At 47.0% G+C, this 14,017-nt stretch overlaps 1 protein-coding gene across 1 annotated transcript in view; it reads left to right on the forward strand.

Moving 5' to 3' along the window:
* Positions 1-4,056: 4,056 nt before the first annotated feature.
* Positions 4,057-14,017, forward strand: part of SORCS2 (sortilin related VPS10 domain containing receptor 2) — a gene marked incomplete at its 5' end in the record, with an annotated part of 136,868 nt that continues 126,907 nt past the window's right edge. The window contains one exon of the mRNA XM_081015136.1: positions 4,057-4,341. Coding sequence (XP_080871262.1) covers positions 4,057-4,341 — 285 coding nt within the window. The remainder of the gene's footprint in view (positions 4,342-14,017) is intronic.

The raw sequence follows: 14,017 nt of genomic DNA on the forward strand, positions 1-14,017 counted from the left end.
CAACTGGCCTTCTCAACATGCCAGATCAACTCACGCTTGCGTTTGTCTGGAGGGGCCCTTTTCACCTGCCATCAACCATTCCCCCAGGCTCCCTCAGTGGGAGAGATGGGAAGCAGGGCTCCTTCCACCAGCTCTGCTGAAAGGCCAGCTGCATCAGGCACCTTCTGCCCCTGAGCTGGTTATAGTCCAGGTGCTCATTATCAGAACCACTATCTAAGAACTGGTGCCTGTGTATGCATTTTCCTTTTCCCTCCTTGCCCCTTTCCCCTTGCATGTTGTTTTTGTAAGATGGCAAGCCTGAGGGCTTTCACTCTGGAAGTCTTTTTGGAAGAAGATTAGGGTTTGTTGTTGTTTAGTCGTTTAGTCGTGTCCGACTCTTCGTGACCCCCTAGACTAGAGCACGCCAGGCACTTCTGTCTTCCACTGCCTCCCGCAGTTTGGTCAAACTCATGCTGGTAGCTTCGAGAACAGGGTATAAATGCTCAAAATAAATTTTAAAGATGCAGTGTGTGGACATATTATTTTATTCCGAAATGCAAGATGCACTAGGCTGAAACCTATTTTTCAAGTTTGTTAGTACAGTGGTACCTCAGGTTAAGTACTTAATTTGTTCTGGAGGTCCGTTCTTAACCTGAAACTGTTCTTAACCTGAAGCACCACTTTAGCTAATGGGGCCTCCTGCTGCAGCTGCGCTGCTGGAGCACGATTTCTGTTCTCATCATGAAACAAAGTTCTTAACCTGAAGCACTATTTCTGGGTTAGCAGAGTCTGTAACCTGAAGTGTATGTAACCTGAAGCATATGTAACCCGAGGTACCACTGTATAGCAGTCTGGTAGTATTTAAAAATAGAAATACAAGAGACAGCTATCCCTCCTTTTACAACTTTCTCCAGGGGACTTTGTACTGTACAATGAAATATGCTAATCTCTCTGCCAATCACTCATACAAGGTATGGGGAACCCTGGGCTCTGCAGATGTCGATCTACAACTCTGAACCGCTCCAAGACCTGTGGTTATAGGGCAGTATACAAATATAATAAATAATAATAATAAAATAACTCCCATCAACCCCAGTAAGCATGTAGTTCCGCAACATCGAGAGAGAGAGAGAGAGAGGGTGCGCCAAATGTTTCCCACACCTGAATTTTACCAATGATCTCTCCATTTTGGCATATAAGGGGTATATAAATTAATAAAGATTCATGTGCCTGGCCTTTTCAATATGTCCTACTGGTGAGCAGGTCACCCACGGTCCACAGCTAAAGTACCTTCAGTTTTGGGGCAAAGGAGTTACCAATAAGCATATGGACATTGTTCTGCTAGATTATGACAATGGGGGGGGGGAGCTTCTGGATGAGGGCAGCATAACTGAAAAATGAGACACCTTGATCAAGTGGAGCTATTTATTTCACTATTTCTTCACAAACATTTTCTAGTACTTTAACTGAATTTTACATTATCATCACTATGCTACAAATGGGGGCTTGAGGCTCTATTAAAACAATTTTTTTTTAATGTAACCACAAACCTGAAGATATAAGATTGAAAGCAACTGAACAAGTTCATGCATCTATTCATAAAGGAAAAAGTATCTAGGCTCCATTTTCCCAAAGAGAAGCATTTTGGATTTTTTAAACTTTGTAGACAGTTATCCCTAATGGGATGAATGGAAAATGTGATTTATTTGCCTATTTGTAATGAGGTTTATTTGATGTAACATCTACTTTCACATACTTAATTACAAACACATGTAGAAAAGTGGCTGGTTCTTTAAAATGCTTTATTGATTGTCTTATTCACAGAGCAGCTGTTAAGGCTGGCATAAATTCATTTAGTCTGAAGTTGCAATCATTCTTTCCTCCAGTTAATATTGTGAAAAGCAGGTGATATAAAGGAAAAAGATTGAGTTGGGTTGGTCATTGCTGAAATCTGTTTAGCACTCAGATGGTAAGTGCTAATGGATTATAGTTATGTTGTAGCTTGATATTAAATGGAAATAATGCATTATAGGAATTATTTTTTGGAGATGGAAGTTGTAGCAGGAGGAATTACATTAGTTTAATGCAACTTGAAAAATATATTGTACTGAACTGGAACTCTGTTGTTCAGGACTATTTCACACTTCTTTGCAATATCTATGAAGTGAGTTGTATATTTTATACGACATTAGTCTATCTTACTGTAACAACTGTACTGTATATGCTTATCACATTTGAGAGTACAGCACCACAGAATATGTATTAGAGTCCTGTTTGTGTTGGGTTTGTTTGATCATAGATCTGACCTTGTTGTGGGCATCACAGAGTCACATGCCAACCCTTGCTGCTTTTGGTATAACCTACCTGGGAGGGCTGTTATGGTTAAAAACAGGTGAGACACGTATGCCGCTTTGAGCCCAATGATGGAAGGGAGGACAACAAATGAGATGTCTTCAGGCCCTGAATCTTTTAAAGAGCTAGCAACACTCTGTTGTAGTGTTGTACTGTCTCTCAATGACAGAATAAGAGGCTGCCAGATCAGGCGAAAGTCCCAACTACTACAGAACCGCATACAAACCAGATGCCTATGGCGAGTTTGCAGTGGATTAGAAGAACTAGCTGCATTCTGAACCGAGCAGGCGGTAACTACTTTTAGAATCAGTCCGTCTGCTGACAGCCACTTCAGTGGGGACCAGCGCTGGATTTACCGTGGTGCAGGTGGTTCCTTGGCACAGGGTGCCAAGCCAAGGGGTCACAAAATTAAGAAAATCCATAATTGAGAAGATTCATTTGAAGAAACCAAATTTTGGCCTCACACAGAATGCCATATTATGACACATAGGAGCCAACTCCTAGGGGCTGAGGTCCCTTTGCTCCCCCTAAAATATTTGAGCAGGCTGAGCCCCCCAAAGTTGATGGGCTTTGACATTTAAATGGGGGGTGGTGGCGTGGCATGTGATAAATTATGTGAGGTTCAAGCTGGTCTTTGACCGTAATAAATTATGATGATGTGAGGTGGGGCCTACCTGCCCCCCTCAATATTTTATTCAGGCTGACACCCCTGCTATGAAAGATTACTGAAGTCTGCCCGTGTGGTGATGTATCATAACATTGTGCAGGCCCGGTCTGAGGGCCAGAGCGCGATGGCACCTTCACCCGACTGTGTCTTGTGGCTGGGGCTGGCCTGCGCCTTCTCTTCCTTCTCTGCCTGTTGCTGCCTCCTCCCTGGGCCAGGCGCTGGCGGCGGGCACAGCTGTCAACTTTTCCCTTTTCTTGCAAGGAATCCCATTTGGAATAACGGAATTTCCCTTAAAAAAGGGGAAACGTTGACACCTATGGCGGTGGGGGGAGATTTGAGGGTTGCACCCCAGTTTCTGACGGGGGCCAATGCTGCTTGTTCCTCCCTCTGCTTTTCAACATTGCAATATATCACTACCGTATCACAACATCATTATCCCAATGTTGAAAAGTTGGTCTCGTCTGCTTTTAGGGGCTGAGGGGCTTACTCAGTACGGACAGGGGCACTCCTAGGAATTTACTGGATTTCAAATCCCATTGAGGTGGGGGCAGGGGCGGACTTTGGTAATCTGGCCCCCACCCGGAGTGAGGACAAACTAGAATGAATAGGCATCGTTATCCTTCTTTTGTGCTCCCTTGGCTCGGGGCGGGTGAGGCGCCCGCACGGCCCCAAATGTGGCTCTAGCGGAGGCAGCGAATTTCCCCGACGGGCCGAGCCGCCCCTGTGGATCCTGCTGCCCTCGGTGGCAAGCAGAGGCGGAGGAGGCGCCGGGCGCGGGGCTGCCGCCGTCCACTTGCCAGCAGCCGTCGGGGAAGGCGGGCGGGCGGGCGGGCTCCGGGTCTCGGCGGGGCCGGCCGGCAGAGGGCGGCGCTGCGCCTCGCCTGGGCGTGGAAGCCCTGCTGGCACGTTGTTTCCCACGCCGCGCGTCCGCGCCGCGCTCCCGCCTCCATCTCGGCTCGCTCCCTGCCGTCCTCCGCCTCCGCGCCCGCCTCGCCTCGCCTCGCCTGCCAGACTCGCATCCCTGCCCGGCGGCGGCGGCGGCGCAGCGGAGGCCGAGCATGGCGCCAGCAGCGGCTGCCGGGGCGCGCGGAGGGGCGTCCGGCCGGGCAGCCCCGCTCCGCTTGCTGCTGCTGCTCGCGCTGGGCGCCTCCTGGGCGGCGCGCCCGCCGGACCGGAGCGGGCGCCAGAGACGCGGCAGCCCGCGGGACGAGGCGGGCGGCCTGCGGGGTCGCGCCGGCGGGGGAGCTCCGGAGGCCGCCTCGCTGCTCACCACCTCCTTCGTGCTGAAAGGCGACGCGGCGCACAACCAGGCGATGGTGCACTGGACCGGCGAGAACAGCAGCGTAAGTGCGGCTCCCTCGCCCTGCAAAAGAAAAGAATGTGGGGTGTTTTTGGGGGGGGGGGTGTAGTCACGTGTCAGACTGGGGAGGCGGCAGGGGGGACCCGACCCCGGGGCATGTCCCGGTGCCCGGCTCTGGCAGCGGAAGAGTTAACCCGAGGGCGACGGGTTGCCGATTCAGACTTCTTCCGAGGCTCCCCGCCGCCGCCGCCGCCGCCAGCTGAGCGAGTGGCTGCTCGGTGAGGAAAGCGGGACGCGCCAGAAAGGGCTTCGCCTCCGAGGCTCCGCGCCGCCTCTCGCCTCCCGACGCCCGGTTCTGGATTGGACGGGGATTCCTCGGAATCCTGCGCGGCGCCGGCTGGAAACACCGGGAGACCCAGAATAGGTGGCGGCGAAACAATGGGAGACGCCCCCGCCCTCTTCTCCCACTCAGTATTTTGGTGCTGTCAAATGTATTGTCTGTCTAAATGCCCCTGGCAATTAATCTAATCGTGATTTACCGTTTTTCAGATTTTTTTTTGTTAACTTTGCTGCATGCAATGCACATTCTGTGGCTGACCTCCTTTGCAATGTCTTATTTTGAAATGTATAATATTTTAGTTTCCTGTTAATCTTTATGTATACTTTATATCTGACTTTCTTTGGTATTGTTTTATTTTGGATTGTTTTATTTGGTGTTTTAATGTAGGCTGTAAACTACATTGAGGTTTTTTCCTTAACAATATAAAGCAGTATAGAAATTAGATTACTGGTGATTAGATTACTGGTGAGCCTTCCACATGGTCATAGAAAAATGATGCATGATCCACCAAAGAGCTCCATGCTTGCCACAGCACCTGTCCTCTACATCATTTTAGCAATGCCATTTCCTTCCCCCGGTGCCTTGGGAGTTGTTTCAGAGGCATAGGACCAGGTTGTCACACATATGGGAAAAGTGTCTTGCTGGTCACACACAAAGTTGCCCTGGGCAGGGCAGCCACTGGTGTTTGAGGGAAGCTAGTGCTTTGCTGTGGTTATTGGGAGCGAGTGAAGTTGAGGTTGTGAGCACCAGTGTGGCTGCAAGACGCTTGAGTGGTAGTTGTGCTTGGGTCCCTCTTGGGCCCAGTGAATGGTCTGGAGAACACATTGCTGGATCTCGACTGAATTACTTGGGCATGTAATCCCCATGTAAGCTGGATGGTGGATATTTAAATTGAAACACCCCCCAGACAATTTGCTTCCTTTGGCAGAGCAGCAAATGGCTCCTTCTCCCAACTGACACCAGCTGATTTGGGGTTTCATGAAAAGGCTGCAAATAGCCAGTTGTTTAATTCCTTATTGCATTTTTGTTGCCAGGGAGAAGCACTTGTATGGTTTTCTGCCTCATGTGCGAAAATAATTTGGGTTACCTTGACTTGGCTTGGTGGGGGGTGGGGCAAGGGGCTATCATTTTTTGTTCTGTATTAGCAAAAGTGAAGCTCTGCTTCCAGCCAAGAAAAGGTGCTTAGTCACAAAATTATGTTTGTACCTGAGTGGGAAATCCCATGAAAACCCTTGTTTTTTTTCTTCCCTGCCTGTAAAAATGACAATGCTGTCTTTTTGTGACAGCCAACGCCACCTGCCCAAGGCGCATGCACCTCTCTACCTAATGCTCTGGCTAGCTCTGACACACATGTGCACTTACATGCATACTTAGAAATACAACATCCATTGCCTTTTTGAAAGCCATTTCTTACACTCTGAGGTAGCAAGAATACATAATGTACTACAAATCTAATAGTTTGTGTATGCAAATACCATGGCCCCCTCACCACCTCCTGTGATTCCCACTGAGTCCCGTGACTTCTCATAGGGTTCTGGATGTTTCTTATAGTTGATTGGAGGACTGTGGTCAACACATCTCAGTGCATACGGAAGGAGAATGGTGGAGCAGAGTGCTTGCAAGTTTCAAGGTTTTCCCAAGTTCTTGGTGCTGGGAGGAACGCATTGTGTTTCCCAGTGACTCTATGATAGTATTATTAGATAACCCACAACCTCTCTGGCAGTTCTGGAGGACAACTAATTTCTGTGGGGATTGAGGATTTGATGATGGTAGAAAACTCACTTAAGATACTCCTTAAAACTGTATTTCCTCTCCCTTTCTACGTCCAACTGAGTGGCAACGTATTTCTAAAGGGATGGTCTAGTGGTGGGGCTCAAGGCAACATAGCAATCCCAAGTGCTTTGAGGTAGGTCAACTGCAATTCTATAACTATTGGAAAGAAGAACATTTGTAGATCTTGAAACCAAGGCCAACATTGTCCATTTGGATCTATTAAGTCTATTCATTCACCTCCACATGGTTCCATCCTTATTTCAGACATCTTGATATATCAATATATCTCCCGGCCCTCTTCTGCTTGACTGTTTGGTGCCACCCTTTTTCATAATCTTCCACCATAGAAGATATAAGTTCAGAAGTGATTGGAGCGTCAGATCTCCTTAACCAGTTTTCTGCTGGTGTGGGCAGAAAGCAGTGAAAGGGGGGGTCATACACACATAATGCTCTTTTCTGAACAGCACTAGCATTGCATTTGGGGACTGCTCTCAATGAGTGGATTCTTCAGGACCTACTTGAAGATTCCTCTATGCCCACATGGGGGGTTGGTGGTTCTTGGAGACTAAGAATATGTTTGAACCATTGCCTCATGCTTGCCTTTTGTTTGTTGCTCTTCGTTTCCATACTATTCAGGAGATACTGATTTTTAAATCACCAAGGAAATGATGATTTTTTAACTAAATTAATTTTCCCGTTTTGTAAACAATGTATTTCCTTCGCAGATCTGCACACTGATAATCACACATCAATTAAAGCATAGTTGTTGCAAATAAATAAAGCCTTTGTACTACCTAGGTCATGCAGCCAACAAGCCATTTGCCCTCTCACAGAATGATGTCTGCTTACAGACAATAAGGACAAATCGTGGAATTGCTGGATTTTTCTTTGACATTATCTGAACATATGGAAGAACACTAAGGGCAAGCTAGTGTATTTAAATGCAGACTTAACCCAATCACATGGCTAGGGCTGTGTAGGTGAAGATGAAGAATCACCATTCCTACCACGCATGCCCCTGTTGTACTTCAAATTACACCCCCTCCTCCTGCTTTATTTGTGATTGGGGAAATTCAACATTTACTGTCACAAGTAGTTTGACCATAAGCAGGATTATACCAGGTGTTTCTCATATATCCTTGGGCAGGGCCGGATTTAAGTTGGATGAGGCCCTAAGCTACTGAGGGTGATGGGGCCCTTTATATGTCCAGCTGTCCTTTGTCAACAACAAATTGTTGCTGTTTTTTGTGTTGAATATATGCTATATGGTAATTTATCGACCTAATAGGTATCTAAAGCCTGTTGCTTTAGATTTTAGGTTTTATTTGTTTTTTATGTTATATTTTGGAAATGTACATCCAGTTTTTCCCCTTTAATTTTTTTGGGGGACCCCCAAGAGAGTGGGGCCCTAAGCTACAGCTTGTTTAACTTATACGTAAATTCGGCACTTTCCTAGGGCATTCCTTGGGGAAACAACAGATGCATCCTCAAGGATTATCCTTGCCTCCCTTTCCTAAAATCCCAGGTTGTGTTTTTTCTTTTATTTTCAAAATTCAGAAATTTTGTTGTGAGCCACCCCCACCCCAATGTAGCCAGCTTACAAAAATGCTCTGGGAATATCTTTTGGTGGTATCCAGTCTTACAAGCAATTTAAGGAGCTGAAATGATGTTATACATCTGTGCCAGCAGCTTGTTCATTACCTTCAGTTTCTGCTTCATCTTTGTGTGATGGAAGATTCAAAGGGATAGAAGAGGTGGTGCAATAAAATATTTATCTGACACATAGGCACATATGCATTAACCTTTCCACTCCTGTTAGTGCTTGCTGGCAATATGCTGTGAAACCGCAGAATTTGCTGATGGCGGAGAAGTGGCAGAACCACCAGCACCGATTTTGGGCAGGATCACACCAAAGTCAGCACCGATGGCAGACTGGGACATTGCCAAGCATGAACTCCAGGTGCTGCTTAGAATGACAGAATCATATAATTTAAAATACAAAATAGAAATCTAAAATGAAATGTTGTTGTTGTTTAGTCATTTAGTCGTGTCCGACTCTTTGTGACCCCCTGGACCAGAGCACGCCAGGCCCTCCTGTCTTCCACTGCCTCCCGCAGTTTGGTCAAACCCATGCTGGCAGCTTCGAGAACACTGTCCCACCATCTTGTCCTCTGTCGTCCCCTTCTCCTTGTGCCCTCCATCTTTCCCAACATCAGGGTCTTTTCCAGGGAGTCTTCTCTTCTCATGAGGTGGCCAAAGTATTGGAGCCTCAGCTTCAGGATCTGTTCTTCCAGTGAGCACTCAGGGCTGATTTCCTTCAGAATGGAGAGGTTGGATCTTCTTGCAGTCCATGGGACTCTCAAGAGTCTCAAAAGCATCAATTCTTCGGCGATCAGCCTGCTTTATGGTCCAGCTCTCACTTCCATACATCACTACTGGGAAAACCATGGCTTTAACTATAGGGACCTTTGTTGGCAAGGTGATGTCTCTGCTTTTTAAGATGCTGTCTAGGTTTGTCATTGCTTTTCTCCCAAGAAGCAGGTGTCTTTTAATTTTGTGACTGCTGTCACCATCTGCAGTGATGATGGAGCCCAAGAAAGTAAAATAATAATAATAATAATAATAATAATAATAATAATAATAATAATTTATTATTTATACCCCGCCCATCTGGCTGGGTTTCCCCAGCCACTCTGGGCGGCTTCCAACTGAATATTAAAAATAGTACAGCATCAGACATTAAAAACTTCCCTAAAGAGGGCTGCCTTCAGTTGTCTTTTAAAAGTAAAATAGTTGTTTATTGCTTTGACATCTGCTGGGAGGGCGTTCCACAGGGCAGGCGCCACTACCGAGAAGGCCCTCTGCCTGGTTTCCTGTAACCTTACTTCTCGCAATGAGGGAACCGCCAGAAGGCCCTCGGCGCTGGATCTCAGTGTCCGGGCTGAACGATGGGGGTGGAGACGCTCCTTCAGGTATACAGGACCGAGGCCGTTTAGGGCTTTAAAGGTCAGCACCAACACTTTGAATTGTGCTTGGAAACGTACTGGGAGCTAATGCAGATCTCTCAGAACTGGTGTTATGTGGTCCCGGCGGCCACTCCCAGTCACCAGTCTAGCTGCCGCATTCTGGATTAATTGCAGTTTCTGGGTCACCTTCAAAGGTAGGCCCACGTAGAGCGCGTTGCAGTAGTCCAAGCGGGAGATAACTAGAGCATGCACCACTCTGGCAAGACAGTCCGCGGGCAGGGAGGGTCTTAGCCTGCGTACCAGGTGGAGCTGGTAGACAGCTGCCCTGGACACAGAATTAACCTGTGCCTCCATGGACAGCTGTGAGTCCAAAATGACTCCCAGGCTGCGCACCTGGTCCTTCAGGGGCACAGTTACCCCATTCAGGACCAGGGAATCCCCCATACCCGCCCGCCCCCTGTCCCCCCAAAACAGTACTTCTGTCTTGTCAGGATTCAACCTCAATCTGTTAGCTGCCACCCATCCTCCAACAGCCTCCAGGCACTCACACAGGACATTCACTGCCTTCTGATTTAAAGGAGAGGTAGAGCTGGGTGTCATCTGCATACTGATGAACACCCAGCCCAAACCCCCTGATGATCTCTCCCAGCGGCTTCATATAAGTATTAAAAAGCATGGGGGAGAGGACAGAACCCTGAGGCACCCCACAAGTGAGAGCCCAGGGGTCTGAACACTCATCCCCCACCACCACTTTCTGGACACGGCCCAGGAGAAAGGAGCGGAACCACCGTATAACAGTGCCCCCCCAGCTCCCAGCCCCTCTAGACGGTCCAGAAGGATGTTATGGTCGATTGTATCAAAGGCCGCTGAGAGATCCAGCAGAACTAGGAAACAGCTCTCACCTTTGTCCCTAGCCCGCCGGAGATCATCAACCAGCGCGACCAAGGCAGTTTCAGTCCCATGGTGAGGCCTGAATCCCGATTGGAAGGGATCCAAATGGTCCGCATCCTCCAGGCGTGCTTGGAGTTGTTTAGCAACCACGCGCTCAATCACCTTGCCCAAGAATGGTAAATTTGAGACTGGGCGATCTCTTACTGCCTCCATTTCTTCCGCTTCTATTTGCCAGGAGGTGATGAGACCAGTGGCCATGATCTTAGTCCCGCCCCCCCAAAAAAACTAAGATCAAAAAATGAAATGAAAGTAATATAAATAATAGAACCATAGAATCTTAGAGCTGGAAGGTGTCCAAGTGGCATCTAGTCCAATCCCCCACAATGCAAGCATCTAGGCTAAAGCTTCCATGACAGATGGCTATCCAACCTCTGCTTCAAAACAAACCTCCAAGGAAGGAGAGTCCACCTCCTCTTGTGGGAATCGTTACCTGCCAGACAAGGAGCCAGTCTGGCTTTTGCAGGGAGGGAGTTCCAAAATGAGGCACAGTAGAGGCTATGGTGGTTTTTTAAATGATATTTGGTTTATTTACACATATATGCAACCTGAACTTAGATGGAGGGATTGCAGATTATTCACATCCTATGGGGGTCTGGCTTCCCCCTTCAGGGTAGCATTGCATTCAAAGGGCAGCAAAAAGCCATCCTCTGTGTCTCTTTGTTCCAGCTAGTCCTGCCCAGCTCACTTGGACCTCTGCCCCATCTACTCCTTTTCGCTGCCAACCAACTCCAAGGACCTCCCCAAGCCTACGGCATTCAAAGCTGAAGCCCTAAACCTTGCATTTTCCTCTTTCCACTAGCACCCAGCCAAGAAGGGGCACCACTTCCCTTTGTTCTCCAGTGGTTTCCTGAATGGCCACCCCTGGCTTTTGTCCCCTGCTAATGGCCCAGCCAGCCAGCTCTGCTTAGCCACCGTGACTCTTTAGCATAACTCAGGGGTCGGCAACGTGCAGTCCATGGGCCGGATGCAGCCCACGAAGACGGTTTTACCAGCACACAAGCCGCCCCCGAACCGAGCCGCCCGCGCAGATACCGGAAATCGCATCTGCGCATGTCCAGACACTGAAAATCGCTTCTGTGCAGGCACGATTTTTGGTGTCTGGGTATGTGCAGAAGTGATTTCTGGCGCCGCGGACATGTGCAGATGCGATTTCTGACGTCATGCTGCACCAGTCCGGCCCACGGACGATCTCCATGGGAGTGATCCGGCCCATGGCCTGTAAACCTTGCCTACCCCTGGCATAACTAAATCCAGGGGGTTTCCCTGTCTGGCCAAGTTTAATCAAACCTTGATTAATTCTAACTTTTACTAAATCCAGGAGCTGTGGGGAGGAGCTGCCACCCAGGAACTTAGGGGAATGAGCCCCCCTCCAAAACTCGTAACAATATAGATGTTAAGTAACTCTTAGGGGGATACCCCCCCAATGCCCAGTCTAGTGAGCATGCTTTGTTGCCATGGAACGAGGACTGACTGCTTGGGAAGGGAAAATGGAAGAGGAAATAGAATGAAGTGCCTGGAATCCTGAACAGAAGCACTTCACACTGCAACATTTTGTTGCAGGTGACACATGTATTCTTTAATCCTGTGATCTGTTAAACTAGAGGCTGATACTGGGTGTGCCCCCCTTCCTTTCAGAGATCAGGAAGCAGTTTGCAACAGGGATTGTTGTTTAACTATCCCATTGTTAGACTAAAAAGAGGTGTTAAGGTTTCTGAACTTTCTTCTTTTTCCAGAAAATGCCGATGGTAAAGAGAGGAGACCATTTTTAAATCCACATAATAGACATTTCCTTTTGTTTATTACATTGCTGATGGTTTCTGTTTTCAACTTTTATTCTGCACCCCCCCCATCCCATTTCCACAACTGGTAAAAACTAAGATAGGAGCCGTTGGGTGTAGCAGCTCCGCCTAGTATGTGCTGTTATTGTTTCAATAAAATGAAGACCATTTTACTCCTTTAGTCTATCATATAGTACAGTGGTACAATGGGTTAAGTACTTAATTCGTTCCGGAGGTCTGTTCTTAACCCGAAACACCACTTTAGCTAATGGGGCCTCCCGCTGCCGCTGCTGCACGATTTCTGTTCTCATCCTGAAGCAAAGTTCTTAACCTGAGGTACTGTTTCTGGGTTAGCGGCGTCTGTAACCTGAAGCGTATGTAACCTGAAGCGTATGTAACCCGAGGTACCACTGTATGCTTTTATGTGCAAAGTTATACACAATGTTGTTTATGTTCTTAATGTCGTAAAGTAAGTTTGCACTCATATGCAGTTATTTGTTTCTTATGTTTCAGTCTCTTCCAACATTTCCATTTTTTGTGCCTTCAGCATTTCTGAAAATCTTACATCTGTAGCCAAGGAAGAGAAAGGATTTTCTTGTGCTGGAAATCCTTTTCCTTCCAACCTTTCTTCACTGCCATTAACCTTTTTGCTCCCAGGTCCCCATTCTTCACCTGTGTTGACACTGGGAGGAGATCTAGATTGTGCCTTGAATCTTTAATATTTTAATAAAAATAAAAATAGTTCCATGTTACAGCTTCATAGTTTATGTTTGGTTTGATGCTTATTTGAATTTCTCTATCTATAATAAACATATTCCATATAGTCGTTGCTGATCAACACTGGGATTACGTACCTATGCTCTACTTTATGAAGGTTTGATACAGAGTGAGCTCCACTTTTAAAAACCAGTCCCTTCTTCCATCTGTCTTCACAATAATTATCAGTTGTGAGTATTTTGGACATTTCTACAGAAGCAAATTCTGAGTACAACCGTTTCTGAAGACGGTTGTCCCACTTTTCATTGCTGCCAAGGGATGACGGAGGCATTGAGAGAAAGGTTTCAGAGTTAAAATTCTAAAGTGGTGGCTTTGTTATAGTGCAGTGCGAAGGAGGGGTTTTGGTGCTCTTCCTTTGGGGCGAGTGTAGGGTTGGGGAGAAAGCAATTATTGTCTCTTGCCCATGGGCCCATTGAGAAACCAACCTAGATTAGGTGACTTTAAAAAAGATTCAACATCATCCCCTGTGGATTATACTATGTCTATCACTGTACCAGATTCCAAATGAAAAATTAATAGACTTGGCCCTGCCTGCAGGCTTACAACTGAGAAAACTCAACACATGAGGGAAAAGGAAGTGGGATAATGTGTCAAAAGTTAATTAGGAAAAACAGAGACTGCTGGCAGTGAAGGGGAGACTGATTCTTTACACCAGAGCTTTCCAAACTGTGTGACACATTAGTGTGTTGGCGTGTCGCGCAAATGCTCCCCGCTCTCCTCCCAGGGCTGGAAAGGGGCACGTTTACCTCTGGGTTGCTAGTAAAACTGAATTACTGTGTCATGAAATGATGCATGTCTAAAAAGTTTGTCAACAACATGAAAAGTTTGGAAAGCTCTGGTCTAGATGGACCAAAGGTCTGACTTGATGTGGGGAGGCTTCTTATGTTCTCAGCTGGATATTCACAGTTTGAATTCTACACAGGAAAGGACAAAGGGACAATGAAGCTTATTTTGATGCTGGGGAATTGTTATTTTTGTTACTATATATTTATTAAATTTGCTAGTCACTTTATCCTGCCCAGGGCAACCCAAAGCAACTTACAACCAACCAACCAATGAAACCAACAATAAATCCCACATAAGTACATTAAACTAAGAGGACAGAGAAATACATTAGAAACACCCCACCCTCTT

This window comes from Podarcis pityusensis (assembly GCF_964106645.2).
Source record: "Podarcis pityusensis genome assembly, chromosome: 7".
Taxonomy (NCBI): Eukaryota; Metazoa; Chordata; class Lepidosauria; order Squamata; family Lacertidae; genus Podarcis; species Podarcis pityusensis.